General features: G+C 44.7%; 1 protein-coding gene across 2 annotated transcripts in view; it reads left to right on the top strand.

Annotated features, from left to right (window-relative positions):
* Positions 1-19,689, top strand: part of Crim1 (cysteine rich transmembrane BMP regulator 1) — a 184,090-nt gene that overhangs the window by 119,893 nt on the left and 44,508 nt on the right. For both annotated transcript variants that reach the window (XM_028873364.2, XM_028873372.2), the window contains exon 7: positions 676-873. In XM_028873364.2, coding sequence (XP_028729197.1) covers positions 676-873 — 198 coding nt within the window. The remainder of the gene's footprint in view (positions 1-675; positions 874-19,689) is intronic.

The following is a 19,689-nucleotide window of genomic DNA, read 5'->3' as shown; positions in this document are numbered from 1 at the left end:
TATTCTTGCCAGTCATTTCAGAATATTTCTTTTTATGGTAGTCTTGTCTAATTCTGTCTTTCAACCTTCACTGTTACTTAGCTGCCCAAATGACGGGAAGGAAAATGGTATAAATACAGTCCTCCTCCAGGGTGCCATCAGTGACTCAGGGAATGTCCAAACAAACCTTGCCACACAGAAGGCTGCATTGAGGACCTACTGTGCCCCTTCCCAGTGTCCTCTTTGGCCTGTGGAGACCACCACAGTCAGTTCACTTCGTCCCAGAGGTAGCAGTTATCATTTTGAGTTCAAGGAACAATGCTCTTTCTCCTTTGCAGGTAGTGAAATCGAGGTATAAAAAAAATATTTAATTCAGCAGATCAAAAGACTTTCTCAGAGTCTAAAACGGACCTGCATTTTCTAACTACCAAAGGTTGTCTCTGTCCCCGTATCTTGCCAGTCTTAGGAGTGATGGTACCAGCATACCTGTTTTTAGGTCACATCCCTCCTAACATCAGTGTCAGGATGAGATGATAAAAGTCCGTTATGACTGCTGCCTGTGGACGGAGCCCCAAGGACCCCTTCCCGTCAGCCCCCAGTGTCCACTGGTTGAACCTGGAGGAAACCGCCTCCAGGGGCGGGCCGAAGCCAGGTTTGGGAGGCTCAGTCTCATTCTGAACTCATGTTTCGCCGTAGATCCCATCTATCCTTACAACAACCCGGCTGGCTGCTACGCCAATGGCCAGATCCGCGCCCACGGGGACCGGTGGCGGGAAGACGACTGTACCTTCTGCCAGTGCATCAACGGAGAACCTCACTGCGTGGCCACGGCCTGTGGGCAGAGCTGCATGCACCCCGTGAAGGTGCCCGGGGAGTGCTGCCCCGTGTGTGAAGGTAAACCTTGCGAATCTAATGAGCGTCTGGCCACCACGTCTCCTGTCGAGGAAGCGTCTGCCAGTGTGGTCTTGTTTTCCATACTTTTTTTTTTTTTTTTTCATTTCCTTCGGGCATAATGTCTGCTTCGTGCTGTTGCCGGTTGCAGACAAATTTATTATACAACCCAAATTCGTCGTTCGGGGAAAGTGTTGCAAATTTAAAACGAGAACAGCATGGGCTTTACTTTAAGCAGGGCGCATGTGCTTTGTCTGAACACATGACACGGTGCAAGGATGCATACGTTCTGAGTCAGTTCACTACACGCCAGCTTAATACCCAAAAGTCAAGACAAGGAAATAAAATCAGAAGTTAGAGCCCTAACTCAGGCACAGCGTGTTCAACTTGTGATACTTCGTAGCCCCAGAGCGCTGACGGCCAGAAAAAAATCCCAGAACTCTCAACGGCGATTCACACTGGTTAGTGCCTCCTTCTGAGGACCCTGCTCCCCGTCTACAGCTAAGGCTGAGACGACCGTGGCTTCCGGTTCCTCTAATTCTTTGCCTTATGACCCGGTTCCCCACATTGACTGCGCCTTTTTCCTGCCCTGTAGAGAGCAGCTAAGGCAGTGCTAGGTTCATTTCTCTGAGCCAGCTGCTACTAAGTTCACTTCCTGTACCCTGAGAAGATACTTTGCATACATTCTTGACTCACCCATGTTGGTCTTCATAAACGTGAGGTGATTGGATTTTTTTTTTTATTATTCTGACAAAGCCAATAGGCGATCCATGCTTAAGAAGCATTTTGCATAGTAAAATGAATGAATATAGGCCAAAATCTATGTTGAAGATGGATCCCTGTAGAATTTGTAATAAGAAATGGGCAGGCTTTCTTCCAGAAAATAATCTAATTAAGGTCTTTTTTTTTTTTTTTTGAAGGATTTTTTTTTTTTTTTTTTATGGACCAGTTGTGTGTGTTAATTGCCATCTGCTAGAAGAAGCAGCTTCTCTGACGAGGGTTGCCTGATGCAGGGGTCTATGGGTACAGCATTATGGCATCTGAAGTGGTTTGATGGCCACGTTCATTTAGCAGAATAACAGTGGTTGGTTTTCCCCTCGGCCTGTGACACAGAGTCTCAAGACATCCTTGCCTAGCATCTGACTTGTCGGGCATTAAGGCTTCAGTTTGGCGAATGGCATGAGCTAGCCTCAGAGGGATCAGACTGACTTAAGACCTTGAAAACCACATAAAAGAAATGGAAGCTGGGGGACCCTTGTGCTGTGGACATCGTCAGTCCCCTCACTGTTCTCTGCACAGAGTACAGCCACCACCCGCCAAGACGTTATAGCTTCCAGATGACAGATTTGGTGGAACTCACCACCCCCTCTCACACTCCTCTCCATCCCCTCGTGGAACTCACCACCCCCTTGCACACTCCTCTCCACCCCCTCGTGGAACTCACCCCCCCTCGCACACTCCTCTCCATCCCCTGAAGGCAGGTAGCATTGTGGAGCTGCAGAGGAGCATGGGAAAAGCTGTGTTCCCCAGTGGACTTGGCAAGAGGGCCTTGCTGATGGGGGTAGGGTGGCAGGACCCGACCCTAAGAGTTATAGACAGTCTGTTGTCAACCTGGACTATTTAAGTCCCAGCGTGTAGATGATAAAATAAGCATAATAATAATAATAATAATAATAATAATAATAATAATAATAATCACATAGCTCTGTTTAAAAACACAACCTTTTAACCTCAAGTATTGCTGCCGAAGTTCAAAATGAAGCTTTTAGAGTTTGTTACGGAACTGGGGTGTGTGTGTGGGGGGGGCAGAGTATGTGTGCCCTTGATTCTGTCTTAGCTCATAGTCGCTTCGTGTTTGGGTTCTGTGGCATCTGCACAGAGTTGTGACCTGATTCTTGACAGCTTAGGAAAAGAGATGCGGTGTGAGTGAGCCATTAATACCCAGACCTTGATGGAGAACCGCCTGCAGCCTAGAGAAGCCAAAGGGAAGAGGAGACACCTCCCAGAGCACACTTAGGCCGAATTTTCAATTAAACCGGGGAGAAGAGAAGGCATGTCTGTGTTGAAGTGTTGTGAGGTATGAACTTGACATCTGCGCCCAACTTTGTGTATCCTTTGTGATGGGCGCTGTGCCGAAGGCCTTCTTGTCCCATTTTAGAGATGAGAAAGTAAAGGCTCAGAGAGACCGTGTGGCATAGCTGAACTCTATTTTTATTTTGCTTTTCCTGCTGGCCCCGCACCGGGTGTTTCCCCTTCCTTTATGAATCTTCATTCAGTACTGGCTTTTGGCCCCTTGTCAGGGAGGGACTGGAGTGGCGTGGCAGGGGTAGGAGATCGTTTGCAGCTCCGGAAATTTCTATAAGCGTTTGGGATGTGATCACCCATTGACCCTCTATCCCGGTTCCCAGAACTCGGGGAGAGGGTGCTCTTGAGACACCTTCACAATTGCCTTTGCAGCCTCCTGTCTCGGGGGCCCTCTCGGCCTTGACAACACAGTGTTTTTATCAGTTCACCTCTCAGCTCCTGCTGGTCCCTTCTTTGTCTCTGTCTGTCTTCCTCGGATCTTTCAGAAGATTGCATTCTTTAGTCCTCGGAGAACTCATTCGGCTAGTTTTTCTTTTGTTTCTCACCCGAGCCGAATAGCAAAGGATGGTATTGGTTCTCCGCGGTTATCAACATAAGATGTGATAAAGGCAGAATGATTATTCTTCATACAGAGTCAAAATTCAGAGACTGATACTGAGAAGTTACTGATAAATCATAAGCATTACTAAATATTTCTTTAAAAATCATACAAGCTGAAAAGGTCTTATTGTGTAGAGTCCAAGAAAATCTATGCAACCATTTGAATACATTTTTCTCATTAGCCATTCCGTAGAATTATTAATGTCGAGTGATTTCAGAATAGCAAAAGAATGATATGAAATAAGAAAAAAAAAATCCCAAGATGTTACTGAGTCAGAAATGCGCCATCAGCTAAAATCATTTACAAACAGAACTACTGGCGTGTATGCGATTCAGACCCATAGTAAACTCCTGCGCGCGCGCGCGCGCGCACACACACACACACACACACCACACACACACACACTTGCGTCATGAGTGTTGACCCTCTCTTTTTAGCTTTGTCTCGGGGTACTCAGAACGTGAAATTAGAAGAGCGAACCCCACACGGGCATTGCAGCTTTGAATGTTTCCAGAATAATTCACAAACCACCAAATGTAGTGTGTTAGGACCTCCAGAGAGAGAGAGAGAACCTGGGGGCCGCCATTGTTATTAAAGATCCTTACCTTCCGAGTGACAGCATCGTGTGACTGCCTGCTCCCAGAGGACCGGAACACGAATCTGGGAACCCTTGAGGACCAGGCTGTCACTTGACAGCTAACTTGATTCAGAAGTACTTAAGTGCTTTTGAAGTTGTCACTTAAGTACTCTCGTAATGAAGTCTTACGGAGTTATTGTCAACACCCCATTCGGGCGTACAGATAAGCCCAGGCCATTTCAGTCTGTAGTGTTGGAACCGATTGCGTCCTCCTGTCTGGCTTTGCTGGCTTTTCTCCGCGTCTCCTCCTGTTCATCAGTCTCCTTTGGTTTGGTTTGGTTGCTTGGTTTTTTTGAGACAACCTTTCCTCTGTGTACCCTGGCTGTCCTAGAACTCGCTCTACAGGCCAGGCTGGCCTCGAACTCAGAAATCCGCCTGCCTCTGCCTCCAGCGTGCTGGGACTAAAGATGCATGCCACCATGCCCAGCTAGTCTCGTTAGTTTTTAATTTCACTCAAAAAGAGCTAGGATAGAAATGCATGGAACAAATAGGAGGTTTGCAATATGGGTATATACATGAAAGACCCGTCCTTATTTTTTTTTAAATCTAAAATTGAAAGTGGAAAGGACAGCGGGCTAAGTGCCCTCTTACTTGCAGTTCCTAATAATAAACATTGCTTGCTGACTTACTGTGTGCCAGGCCTGAGCACAGTGAGAACGTCATCCCACCTCATCCTGCAAGATCCTTAGCGCAGGTGCTAGATCGTCACTGAGCTCACAGCTCAGAGGTTCTGTACCTTCTTTAGGCTGCACAGCAGGCACGTAGCAGCACTGTGTCCTCAAAGCCCAGGCTCTGGACTTTATACTTGCACTTCCTCGGACCATATAGTGCACCCCAGAAAGAGGCCACATCCCTGGCGGACAGGGAATTCCCCATGTTCTTCTCAATTATTAAATGGTGACTACATGTAAGTAGACGCTTAAAAACTTTTCTGGTGGAAAAAAAAACTATGAGCAGAGGCAGGAAGGAAGGAGAGTGAGAATGGAGGAGCAAACCCAGTACTTCCTTTGAGTCTGAGTCTTCTTGTCTGAGAAATGGCCTAATAAGAAAGGATCACCTTAGCCAAAGCCTGAACCGCCATCTGGACCCCTGACCAGTTGAAGGAAGAACAGCTTTGGAGTGCTTGTGTTTGAAACACATTTTGAGGTCAGGGTGCAGAGTGTCACCTGCATTTGACATCCATGGGCCTGCAGCTCCAGGCGGTATGGACCCGCCAGCCTCCCTTTGCATGCTGGGAGTTAGACCAAGCACACTGCTCTTGGCTCCATCACAGAGGTAGCCCCTGAGGCCTTCCATGACTGGTGTGTAATCTGAAGTAGGCTCTTTCCTGGTTCAGCTCCTCAAGGCTGGAATTTCAAAGCTTTATTAAGGTCTCCCCAGGCTCAGGTCAATGCCAACTGTCCTGTTTAATACATACTACATTCAGAGTACCCTGCACGAGTGTGTAGATGTCCCACTGTATTGTCACTCACTTCTTTACACAGGCAAGAGTGATTTTTTTTTTTTTTTTTTTTTTTTTTGCCACAATTAGGTGTTTTTAGTAACTTGGTAATTTTCTCCTCAATACTATCACGTGCATAAACTGCCTAGGCTGATTGCTAATGCCATGCAGAACCTAAGGACAGAATTTCTTTTTAAAAACTTTTCTAGCTGAAGGTAAAATAAGGCAGAGAAGGAAACCTGCTGCTAAGATGTGTGATGTGCTTCCTGAAGAAGAAAAAGATAAGTGACTTGTCAGGTGTCAGGCGTGGGGCCCACTTTGCGGTGACACCCGGTATAAGAGATAAGAAGTACAGGGTGACTTGAAGCATTCCGGCCAGCCTCTATCTGCTGTCTCATTCTGGGTGGTGGTTGACCCGCCCAGGTGACCACTGTGACCGAGTACTCCTTCCCCTGGCTCACACAGAGCTTCCTCTGGGGAAGAGCCGATAACTCCGATGACCTTGAAGATGGTGGAGCCAACTCCAGAGTCCATCACTTTCCAAGAACTAAACACTCAGGTCACACTGTAAAGGGTGGCATTCAGAGTGATGTTCCATTTGCCAGTTGGTGCTTGGCGCTGGGTGAAACTCACTTTTCCTCTCTATTTTTTTAATGTTTCTCTGAAACCGAAGCAAAAATCCAGTTTTTGTCTTAGGCCAGGAAGTCAAAGTTCTTCGTAGGTTTTCGAAGTTGAGTGCATGAGGGTCCGTCTTGTTACTCTGCTTCGGTATTTTTTATAACTTCTCCCCACACTAAGTTAAAGCAGCGTTATTGTTAGTTGTTAACACGCACTCTGCTGGACATCAGGCAGCCCTTCTAATTCCGTTCACCTGGACTTAAATAAACTCTTATAGCGGAGGAATAAGAAATCCACTGTGTGGGGTCCCTACACACACACACACACACACACACACACACACAGCACACGCACACGCACACACACACACACACATTCCCTAGATTTAAGATGGAATGTGATTGAGCCAGAAAATCAACGGTTTCCCCCCACCACCTGGCTTCCTTGGGTGTCTTACTTACTTAAGGGCTCCTGGTTCTGCCTAGGACACTGTGAGGTTCAGACATTAGGCGTGTCTCTACCTGTCTGGGGTTAGCCAGGCACCTCACCTGAACATCAGAAATCTCAACACCGTGCTCCTCTAACTCACTGGAGGTCTGTCAGATACTCTGTCTTCCTTAACGTCGGTCTTCACTGTTTCTTAACAGTAGTATAATTCGTTCTCACGAATGTTGACAATACAGTTGAGTCAAGCTGCCCTTCGAGTGAGATTTCTACTGGACTGCCAGAAAATTCTGTACCAGGCACATATCTGGGTGGGAATTCCTTGAAACAAGAAAAAAAAAATATTTCCAGCCCCGCCTTGCCCATAATGTTCCTTTACTGCACAGTATCTCAAAAGATTAAGCTACTGCCTCGGTAGTGGGGAGTCAAGGATAGTTTGGCTGACCGCCCCCCAGAAGGGCAGTGAAGTCAGAGATGCCACAAGGTCGCATGTTATTAACATTCTGCTACATTATAGGGATTAGAACTCCGTTATGGGTGGCAGTGCCTTGGTGCCATACATGCTGCTATTATTAGTAAGCCAAGAATAATAAAATACTCGTAATAGCCTCAGGACTGTTAGGCATGCTGTTTCATCTTTTAACTCTGAATGTCCTGGAAATACATTCCATAAATGGAAATTAAAATATAACACAGTCTATTTTCTGCTTGTCCAAATAAGGTCATATGTTGGATGCCACCTGACTGTGTGTTAACCTAGGTCTTGAACCTAAGCGCCAGAACATTTCAGTCATGGATTTTTTTTTTTTTTTTTTTTTTTTTTTGGTACTTTTGGTTTTTCTCTGATCCTTTCAGAAGATATCTTGAGATATTTAAAATAGTATGCAAATATAGATGAAATGGATATAAAAGACACCGCCCATCTGAATCAAGATGTCAAGATTTTATGATTTTTCACAGCTATACATAGACGTATTTTTGCACATTCCATGAGTGGCTCTTGATAGTTGTTAGATCTCCCACTTACAGCAGTAGCCAAACAGGTGGGGAACCCACATGTGCAGAAGTCATTGAGCTGGAGAGAAATGCTGGTCTGTTTCTCGCTCACAGCCAGGGCAGCTGCTCCATTTCTGTGTGTTTGTGCCTTTCACTTGGCGTTTGATTTGAGTGGACATACCTGGGCTGATCAGCCCTTTGCAAATACAAATGGCGGTGGTCCTTAAACTCTTCAATTGCCCAGTGCCTGCATCTTTCAAAATCGTTCAGAGCTGATGCTCAGGCTCCGCCTCGGAGTTCCCAGCTCCAGCCGTTGTGGCAGTTGGATGTTTCCTGGCAGAAGCACCTTGCGGGGTTGGGCTCTGCCCCTGCTGTCCACCTTCCCTACCTTAAAGGGTATTATTGCTAAAGAGCCTCGTGGTTTTTCTCAGGAAGATAATAATTGCATCTAATAGATCAGACCTGGCCTGCTAATTTTCATGTAATCAACAGAGGCAGGAAAACATAGTCTGGAATGCAAACTATGTGAATGAAAAATATTTAGTCATTCTTGAAATGATAGGAATGTTTTTCCAACAAGCTTAAATAAACACAATCTCTTTTGAGACTGTGTTAAACTTTTTTTGGATAAGAGACCAACTCTTAGGCAACCAAACAGAAGTTAATGAAGGTTATTAGGAGGCATGCCCTTCAGAGAAGGCTTGAAGACTCTTGACAGAAAGATAGCGTTGCCCTTACAGTGCAGCGCGCCAGTGACAGAACTGGCCCCCCTTTGAGCTTTGGTCGCCAAAAGAGGACTTGACGTTTTAACTAGTAGCCATAGTTTCCAACCTCAAAGGCGTGGTGCTTTGCTGATGATGGTACCGTCTGACCTTCTTACTTGTAAAATCCTCACCTCCAACCTGCCACTACCGGAAGCCTCAGCTCTCAGGCAAGGACTGTCCATGGCACGTCTCTGTGGAAAGCACACAGTGGCGCTCTTTCCTGGGGTCGTGGTTACTTACGGCCGTCAATGCTGCAAGGTCTGGTTAGCTAATGAAATGGGTTGTAAGCACAGCAGCGCTTCCATAGTCAAGTGTTCCTGCTTTTAAAGTAATTCTGCAAGCAATGAGTCCGCCTGTTCCAGGAATACAGTCACCCCGGTCCTTTTTTTGATAACTTCTTTCCTGAGACTGACTTGGCGTGCTTGCACATCCTGTGGCATACATACCCTGCGCCTTGTAGACTCCTAACTCTGAAGCGTCACTAGACTTTCTGAAAGGATCGAAGTCATTGGTGTCAGAGTCTGGGAGGGAAAATCAGGGGGTCTAGCTTGGTAAAAACTGTTCCGAAAAAAGTAAAAAGTGACAGCAAAATAAAGGCACTCTATCTTCTGTGACACAGTGGTTTACTCAGAAAGTAACTAAAGACAAGTTTCCAGTAGAACTTTGAACATGAGCAGCATTTTGGCACAAGCACCTAGCCATTGGAAATGAGTATTTTTTTTATCAGTAATACTTAGTTGTACATACAACTCTTGACTGATTTATTTAAAAGCATACCAAGTCACCTACTGTGAGACTTAGAGGCATGGACTAAACATGGATGCAGGTCTTTCCTTTAACATGATTTCGAATAGATTAAGACCAGGATAATTTTGACTATAGAAAGAAACTTTGAAATAGACAGTGATCAATACAACTTAATTTTAATAATGTAAGCCTCTGTTTCCACTTATGACTATCCTGTTTTAAGCTATTTCCAGGAACATCCTTCAGTGTACCTTGTAAGCAAAAAATTATTTCACATCGTCATGAGAGCTCTGATGAGAAATGGGACACAGTCCCCAGGAGACGGTCTCAAAGGCTTTGGTAGAATGTGGTCTCTGCGTTATCTGAGTACTAAATAAAATGCCAGCCAGTCTATCAAATGTCCCCTGAGGCACTGTTGTACCACAGGCCAAAGGGAAAGGAGTGTCCCCTAAAGAAGGTATGTTTCTGCCTATGGATGTGCTTCCATGGATGCCAAGTTCGGTGGGAACAGCATCAATGTACATGTCCACCTTTCAGATGTTCCCAGCATGCGCTCCAAGACTAGGGGTTGGCCTCTCAGGTCGATTCAAGTTTAGTGAGGTTTTGTTGTTGCTGCTCTTGTCTGTTTGTCTGAGTTTGAGTTGATTATTCACAGTTTGGCCAAATAGTGATTTGCTCTTTGATTTTACTCTTGCATCTGAGAGATTGCCTGGATTCATCAGGTTGATTTGAAACAGGGCCGTCACTGGGCATCTGAACCCTTTGGGGCTACAGAAGTTATGCTAACTACCGGTCAGAAATAAGATTTGTGTGGCTGTGCCTTTGATCCCAGCACTCTGGAGGCAGAGGCAGGTGGATCTCTGAGTTCGAGGCCAGCATGGTCTACAGAGTGAGTTCCAGGAAAGGCGCCACAGCTACACAGAGAAACCCTGTCTTGAAAAACAAAACAACAACAACAAAAAAAACAAACCAAACAAACAAAAAACAAGTAATAAGATTTGTGTACCAATATTAAATAATCTAAGAAAATCCTTAGTGTTTGTGCACTCTTGATACTCTTGTAGTACTTGGGGGTCTGTTTTCCACATCGTCTGTTGGAGCACATTTTAGAGTTGTTCATAAGCCACCTCCTCACCTAGCACCAGACCTCACAAAGTATGTTCTGAGAGCTGACCTCATCCATGATTGCAGTTTATTCTTCTCTATTTACGATGTACCTGGATTCTTTCTAAAGATTTACTTCCTTTATGTTTTATGTATGAATGTTTTGCTTACATGTATGCATGTGCATTCTGTGCATGCCTTTTGGATCCCCTAGAACTGGAGCTGTAGATGGATGTGAGCCAAAATGTGCGTGCTGGGAATTGAACCCAGGTCCTCTGCAAGAACAACACATGCTCTTAACCACTGAGCCAGACCCCTACACCTGGATTCACCCCTGATATAATTGGAATCTATGCTGACTCATTGTCGAATCCCATGAGCTCTGTTCATGTGTTTGTGTCTCTGTGGCCTCTGGGTGTCTGATCCTGAGCTTGGCAGCCTGGCATGTAGTGGAAAAGCTGGAGATCTTTCATCCTTGTTGGATACCTGTTGCTTTGCATAGCAACTCACTTTTTAACTAGTTCAGAGACTCGATTTGTTAGTGAGGCTAAAGTATGTTCAGAGATAATAAGCTGTCAGTTTCAGATGGCCTTGAGCTTTGACTGTTCAGTAGGATCCGCAAGCTCAAATCTCCTCAAGACCATGAAGCTGTCATCATCATTTTTGAGACCCAGGTTTTTAAAAGATTCCACGGAGCTTTATGCCAGATTGCTTTAATCAGGGTGGGCGCTCCACAGCCATGAAACCAGGAATTCTTTGGGCAAACCATTATTCTTGGGGCAGAATGCTCGGATGCTTATTCATAAAGGTACCAGTTGAGCGTCCTCTCACGCTGGCTTGAGTTTGAGATCACTGGCCTACAGAAACCCAGATTAAAAGACAGTTTTTTAAAGCTGAGTTTCCCACATCTTCTTTTCACTTGAGAATTACAGAACTAGTCACAAAGATACCAAAATAGCATAAATGCTACTGTGATGAGTTTGGCCTTGTCCCTACAGATCTGTGAAGGCCCCCATCATGAGAGGAAGAACAGGGCCAGCCAGGCATATCCCATTGTTCCAGCTCTCACCGGATGAGCTGCCGACTAAGAGATTTCTGTTCTCTTGGAGACACCATAGAGGTCGTCAGACTGGGGAACAATGACCTCAGTCTGCCACTCAGCAAAGGTGAAAGGCGCCAGTGGCCGGTCACTAACATGGTCCAAAGCTTACCAGACCATATGAAAAGACACCACAGAGCCAGTCCCATCCCGGATGCTTTTCTTGTCATCGGTAGAGATAGAAAGTGATGCTGCAGTTACAATGGGCAGGGCTGAGACCAGGGTGAAACCGGCTGTCATTCCACGTACCCGATGCACTTCTGAGGCCTGTCGCGTTAATTAACGTGTCCGTGGCCAGGTCAGGCAACATGGCCACCGTGACAATCTTGATAACATTACAGCAACAAGTGCGGTTGGTGTGACACAGAGCTTGACCGCCGTGTGCTGTGTCTCACTTCGTAACCTCCTCGCAGGAAGACCGGGAGGCACGCACCGTGACTGCCCCCATCTTCCAGAAGCCCGAGGGTGTTCATGTCACGTAACGAGAGCTAGTGGTGGTGGCTGCCCCAAGGACCCAAGCTGTGGGTTCCCGCCTCCCCATCCGTGGCTTCGGCACCGTGTCTCGGTAGACCCACGCTGTCGAAGGGAGGGTGAGAGGGAGTGAGACGGGAATGTGAAGGCACCTGACAGTCGCGCTAAGGACCAAAAGCCGGTCCTGTCCCTGGCGGCAGTCCCACCGCTGAGGCCCAGCAACTGTTGTTGTTCTGACCTCTGGCGTGGCTCTTGAGCTCCGGTTCTTTTCCTGAGCCTCTGCCTAGAATTCTGACCTTGCTGACTAAACCACCGGGAAAACGGACTGGTTTGTTGCTTCTGCTTGTTTGGGGGTTGCTTCCTCCTCCTCTCCTATTCTTCTGCCTGTGAATAGCTCTCGGCCTGGAAGCCTGCCTGCTTTCCCCCAGCGCTCTTCCACATCCTCATCCAAACTTTGGAATGCTTGACATCTGGTCTGGACTCTTCTTTTTCTCCCTCTGACTCCCGGCTGTCTATTCTTTTATTTTATTTTATTTTATTTATTTATTTTTTGGGCTGAGGATCGAACCCAGGGCTTTGCGCTTGCAAGCGCTCTACCACTGAGCTAAATACCCAGCCCCCGGCTGTCTATTCTTAATCGGATCATAAATGTGCCGAGCAGTCGGCAAAGGCGCCCACCGTTCCTCCAGTGCAATACGAGTTCCCATCAGGAATATTCTCACACCATTGTCCTGGTGGGCAACATCAAGAAGAGGCGTAGCCACAGGAGTGAAATCTCCAAGCAGTTGGGTTCCAACTTAGTGTTAGGAATGCGGGGCATGGGCCCTTCAGCAATGCTCTGTGCACTTGGGTGCATTTTGCAGCCGAAGGGAGAGATGAACTTTTTAGGAACCCAAGTGCCCTTCCTGAGTATCTCGTGATGTGAGAAGTTCCAGTTTCCGTGAGTTTTCGGTATTCCAAGTCTACTGGATTCACAGCAGCCCTCAGATCTACCTCCCTACTTTAGTGACTCCCACTTACTAAGTGCCGGGGTCATGTCTAAGAGATGAACATCCCGAGAGACTTACTGTCCAGTGCTTGTAAAAGGCAGACAGACAGAAACTAGATTGACCAGGAATAATATCAGATGTTCACCCATCTTTGCCAGGGAGTAAGTCCTGACTTAGTGTATAGATCTTGGCTCTCATTCCTGTTGGATCCGTAATTAACAATGTAATCCAGACAGCCTGCTGAGTACTGAGGTTACAAACAGTGAGTGAGGCATCGTTCCTAACGTGGGATTCTCCACTTCCTCCCTGGCCCTCAGCAATTTCCCAAAGGATGGGTTGAGATTATCAGAATTCTGACTGACGGACCCACTGGTCTGTATGTAACATGTTCTGTGCAGTGTAGCATATTGTCAGTCCAAAGGTGCCAGGGTACATTCTCTTTGAAACTGAACAATGGAAAGACTGTCAAGACTAATGTACAAGGTCTAGATTATTCTTGGAACTCAGGGATACTTTTTTTGAGTCATTTCAACTAAGTTAATGGAAACGGTTTCCCTACTCTGAATAGGAATTTCTTTTTAATTCTCTTTTGTGGTCACCTAATAATAATCTTATAATCATACTACTGTCTTTCCCTATTAAATATGAGATTGGTAAAGGAAGAAAAATATGTCCAGTGGCCAAGATTCTTTTGAAAAAACACGCAAAGTTAATATGGGTCTAAAATAAATAGATAGTTGTTTCTCTATCTGACCACAAAATAATACAGATCTTGGGAACATTTTCACACTATTCATTTTAAAATAAAACAGAGAAAGTGCTCGCAGATAAGTGCCATAGGAACTACAAGGATGTAGGTGTTGTTATGAGAAATAATATACAAAGGGGAAAGAGATAACTTGATGTGCCGTGGCTGGAAGAATTTGAAAACTCCAAATGTCAATTTTTTTTCCATGACTTAATGAGACCTTCTTAAGTACACATAAATATTCCATGGAAACTCCCACTTCCAGATTAGGGAATTTCTCTGCTCTGGCTTTTTTTTTTTTTTCCTTTCGAGTTGTTCTCTACATGAATAGACTTTCCTCGCTATCTTCATTTGGGAAATTTTTAACTTCACTCTGCGTCCCTTCCCAGCCTGCAGTTATGTTGACAACTTGGTGATTTATTTCAGTGGCATCGTGACTAGAGAGGGGTCACATCTGTAAAGCAACTATGGTAACAGAGTGACATGTGAAGATACAGTAAGACAGATAAGCTATCTCCCCCAGTTATGTCTTGGCCAACTTTATCTCCACTTTTATGGCCCCAGATGGGCTACCATTAACCCATGGGGGGATGGGGGAGGGGGGAGCGAGCTGGAGGAGGCCCTGATAGATTTAGCCATTGAACTGCCATATAAAGTGAGAGATGCTTTGGAATTTTCCCACTCATTGGCTATTCACGTGGCTTAGCCAGCCCCAGCCAAAAGAAAAACACAGCTTAAGGAAGAGAGAGCCTGAATTAAGTCTGAAAAGAGAGCATAATTGCTCATTTTTTTGTCTCTCATAATCAAATAAGCAGGCTTGGGAATTTACTGGGAAAAGCTATGTAAAACATGCGGTACATCATTTAAGCCCAAAAGGAGAAGTACGGCGAGAAATGAGAGACGGAAATGAAGTTCATTTATCTCATTGCTCCTACTTGAAAATTTATCACAGTACTAAGAGAATGTAGGGCTGCCTCTGCCCTTAAAAAGCACTTTTCCTAGGAATCTGCCTATAGTGAGTTTGGTTGTTGTTTTTTTTTTTCCCCAGAAAATCTTTTCTTAGCGTTCGGGTGGTTACGAACGAGTAGGGAGGCACAGGAGTCAAGGGCATTGCTGGACAGCTGTGGCCAGCAGCTGGGGCCCTGAGCCTTGCTGCTCTCCCAGAGCTTAGCTCCAAAAGGCAGCTCTTCAGTAGACCCTCCACATCTAGAGTGGGTTAATTACCCCTGGCAGAGGCAGTGCTAAGTCAGCCTGAGGGGCGGGCTGTGTATGCCCCCCTGCAGCTGTATTTCCAACATCTCCATTCACTCCGTGCCTGAGCCGCTCCCGGGCCTTCCCAGGCTTGCTAATCAGAAAGAGAGTGCTTCGGTCGTATCTCAATGGAGATAATTCGGATGATTTGTAAGACCCAACCAGCTCCCAGCCGTCAAGGTAGTGAGACGATACCTTGTGTGGGTCCACTCGAAACTAGAGGCTCAGGAGAGTAAACCGGAGAAGACAAAAACCACCCGTGGGCGTTCTCGTTTATGCCGACATACATGGGACATGAGCACCAGTAATTTTATCGGTTGTTTCAGACGTGGGTTACCATCATTCACACACATCTCAGCGTGGATGAGGGTCAGAATGCAAACTTTTCTGTCTTACTCTTCTTCCAAAGTCATGAAACTATGGCATGCATGACCACTGTGAAGGTTTAAATAAGCATCTTTTAAGGATGAATTTGAGCTCTTCCTTGGTCCTTCCCCTTGCCTTGCTTCTGATTTAGAGAATTCTCTGTGAGAGAAAATAATGTGGAGCAAGTAGGGAGATGTTGGGGTGGGGCATGGGGAGTTGTTTCCAGACAGGGTTTCTCTGTGTAGCTCTGGCTGTCCTGGAACTCACTCTGTAGACCAGGCTGGCCTCGAACTCACAGAGATCCGCCTGCCTCTGACTCCTGAGTGCTGGGATTAAAGGTGTGTGCCACTGTGCCTGGCTGAGGTTACAGTAACTTAACACATTATATAACCTAAATGATCAAATCATTTATCTTTATTATGTATTGCTGTGGCCTTGGAGTTTGAACTGTGCTTAAACTTTATATTTTGATCAAATTCATCATAATCACAATGACTTAACTTATCAACTGCATAAAGTTCCTAGGAAATGCTCAAAGTACTGGTGGTGTGTCTCAGAAACCCAACATCTGGTGCTAATTCCTCAAAAATATTAATGTTTTCCTGAAGATGTTTTTATTAATAGTTGGTTGACCTTTCTTAAGCAATGAAACATCCCTAAGTTTTAAGCAAATACAAAAAAAGCAAAATGGACCGTATACATTTCTTCGTACTGCTGAATAATATAAAAAGCTTCCTTGCAGACTTCTGGCCTCTCAGGCCTGAAACAAAAATTGGTGGCTGACTGTCTGCACCCCTGACACAATCCCAACACCTCTTCTACAACTGTGTCTTCCAGACAGTTTAGGGTGCTCGGGAAATCTTTGAAAAGTCGTTGAGGAAAGCACCAGGTGGAGGAGAGCAGTCTTTCCCACCCAGGTGCAGCGTAGGAAAATCGAAACTGGATGTAGACACACCAAACACCCGTTTGTGCTCTTCGATGCTTCCAGGTTCAGAAACCATTTCTAGAATTCTTCAGCACAAAGAAGCTGGTCCAGGGTTCCCTTTAGAAATAGTTGTAGACAAAGGCAGTGACTCCCTGCTCTTCCCAGCTCTCTTCCTTTGGAGGACATTAAGGTATTTCTTTAATTACTCAGCCGATTCGATATGAGATTGAGATGGACTTTCAGGATGATCCTGTAAGCAGCAATTCACTTTGGATTACGCCTTGCCGAAACCTGCCTTGCGCAAGCTTCTTCCTGACCCTCACAGAGCAGACTCTTGACTATTTATCTCCTTTGCAAGAGGTCTAGGGATAGATCTCTACCCAGCCGATTTCAGCAGACATCATATACAGGGAGAGCTCCAGAAGTGTTACTTGGACCTCTGTTCGACCCAGTTCTGTCCATCAAACTTGCCAAGGGCAGAGGACTGCCATTATCCTTCTGGAAGGCATGGACTATCTGGTACATAATTTCAACATCACACCCTCCTATCATACAGGAACACAAAATGTAAAGTGTAAATGAGAGTTTCCTTGTACCAGACTAAGATTCATTAGATAATTTCCGTATCCAAAGGCCTATGATAACCACTAGTGAAATGGATGGAATAATAACCATTTCTAATACACAAATTCCAGGATATTGTGAGGTTGGGACAAGCAAAATGCATGTTTCGCATACTTCAATAATATGCTCTCTGTACACAATTATAGTTTCCAGACTCTTCAAAATCACTTCTTTTATACTAAGAACTTACTAGGATTAAAATCTGTTTAAAAAAAAAAGAAAGAAAGAAATGCCAGGTGGTGATGGTGCACACCTTTAATCCTAGCACTCACCCCTGAGGGAGAGATAGGCGGATCTCAGCCTGGTCTACAGAGTGAGTTCCAGGACAGCACGGGCTACACAGGGAAACCCTATCTCCAAAAAGAAAGAAAGAAAAGGAAAAAGAAAGGGAAAACCTTCCCCGCTTTTTGGTCATCACTCTTTCAGAAGTATAAATTCAGAATCACTTTAAAATATCTCAGCTCAGCATGACAGCAGAAATGTCTTGCGTCAGAGCTCATTATTCAAAATAAGGGATTGGACTTCAGCTCCCTTAACCATACTTTCTTACTCAAAAGACAAAAGAAAGAAATTGCCCTGACATGGTAACAGGACCAGTTCTGAGATTGTATATTAATAGGTTGGGTGGAAAGCGGCCTCTGGTTGACGACAGCAGCTTTTTCTTCTATAGCCTGTACATGCTTGGATGTTTTTGTTGTAATGATTTCATAGAAATGGAATTACTGTATAGGCTCACATGCAAGGAACTGAGCACGCTAATGTTCAGGGAGTACTGAAAGGCAATATTCTGTGACTTCAGATAAAATATTAAGAGACAGCTAGTTGCCTGCCTATGTGTCCATTAAAATTCAACAGTTATTCCAGGGACGCAGAGTGGTGGCGGCAAGGACACAGACATGCATTACCACCCAAAAAGCTTTTCAACTTTGCTCCGGCTTCAATTTGAATAGAAAATGATATACTTAGTTGTTAAAGGTAATAAAATGAGATGTCAGATATTAAGGTGACTCATAAAAGTTAGCTATTGGAGGTTACGATATTGCAGTAAATATTGTTGGGTTCAGCTTGATCTGTTGAGCAGAACTTGAATAACTCCAGAGTAAATTGACAGTTTTTTTTAAAATAAGTGATTTATTGAGTGTCTCTGTTTTTTTTCCATATTAATTGATGACTTTGCAGTGTACATACTTGTCAATATTTTCCATCTAATACCGGAAAAAAAGAAGAATGGAAAAACGTGAATTTTAGAAGCATAAAATAATGGTTTACCTCTTGCATTTCACCATGTCGTTGGAGGTCTTCAAGGTCCTCCAACAGTCTCTGCCTAAAGTATTTTAAATGGACATTTTAGAATCAGTCCGTAGTCAGCAGCCTTTCTGTACATTTAAGTTTTCTTTGTCCAGCTGAACCAAAGGTGGTTATGCTGAATGCTGTAGGGGAACACATAGAACATATTGCCTGGGAATAGGGATTATTCTCTCTGGGGAAAGGTGGTCAGCGGCACATCTGGGAAACACCCAGCTGCGTAAGGCATTTGAATAAAACGTGGGGCTCCTCAAGACAATCGTGTTCTGATCCTCAAACATCCCGGTCTGTATTTTTCTTTCACTTCCTCCCCTCAGGTCAGACTCCTAATCCTATCCATTAATCATATCATATACACCAGAAACTAATATGTACATCACGACTGAGGAAAAGTATCCTCTGGAGTGGAAGACTGCCTTTGTGAACTTGGAGAACATGTTCCCTTACCACACCCTTAGAACTCAGTAAAAGTAAAACCCTATCCCTTCCTGCGATGATTACACACTCTTCAATGTCACTTTAATCTTTCCAAATATATTTTTCCATAATCTATTCCCTGAAAGGAAAAGTTTCTCTTGAAGTTCACATCTCAAATATCAGTAAAGAATACAAGGATCTAGTGTAAATATGCACACTATGTTTCTTTACCGGCTAGCTGTGTGCTGAAACCGTGTCTGTGGATGGGGTTCAGAGTCTGCCCCGAGTCCGTGGTCTGTTAACTCGCTAGAATATAGCACTCCTTCCTCACTGGGGTAATCTTTAATGTGGTTTACTTAGAGCTGATACATGTGTGCTCTTTATGCTTCACACTTACAGTTAGAATAACTTTTGCTACGACATCGGCAGTCTTGTGGTTGAGGGCTGGAACAGAACCATTATTTGGGGTGGCTAACAAGAGTGGTGATTTTAAAGAGTGAATAGATTTGGAAACTAGAGATGTGTCTCAAATTTTAAGAGACTGTGGGACAGAAGGGTCACTGTATCTAAGTCATTATGTCTTAAAGCTTGCTTAAATTTTCCTTTTTTTTTTTTTTTTTTTTTTTGGTGTTTACAGTTGCCTACCAGAAAGACTACTTTAGTCATTGAAGGAAAAGGGGAAATTTTATACCAGTGGGAAGCGTGTGTAACAATATCAGGAGGATATCCTTTAATAAACCACATGTTATAATGGAAGTGGAGATAAAGCATGATGTCCTCATCCTGTCCGCTTTCACCAGGAGAATGCTGGTGGAACATCTTGTGAACAAGTCAATGTTGTCTCCTACATCCAAAGAGTTGAATCACTGTCCCGTTTTAGGAGGCAGATAAAAATGTCGGAACTCTTGATTGTAGCAGCGGCAACACATATTTTGGTCTGTCTTCCTTAGTAACGGGAGCTGAAACTGGAGAAGACAGTGTGGACGAATGGATGGAGTGCTGGATGGCAGGCTAGGAAACTCTGCTCCCTTCTCTTCCCAGCCTGCTTCTGGGTTGCTATGTAAACCTAGATAAGCCACTTAGGCTCTGCATCTCATACTTTCCATCTGTAAAAATGTAGGTAGAGACACTCTGTACTCGGCCATTTCACAAAGATAATGTAAGAAATGGCTCGCTTTGAAGACGTC

The sequence above is a fragment of the Peromyscus leucopus genome, chromosome 22 (assembly GCF_004664715.2).
Source record: "Peromyscus leucopus breed LL Stock chromosome 22, UCI_PerLeu_2.1, whole genome shotgun sequence".
In the NCBI taxonomy this organism is placed as follows: Eukaryota; Metazoa; Chordata; class Mammalia; order Rodentia; family Cricetidae; genus Peromyscus; species Peromyscus leucopus.
The sequence above is the reverse complement of the archived record's forward strand: the minus strand, read 5'-3'. Positions and strand labels throughout refer to the sequence as shown.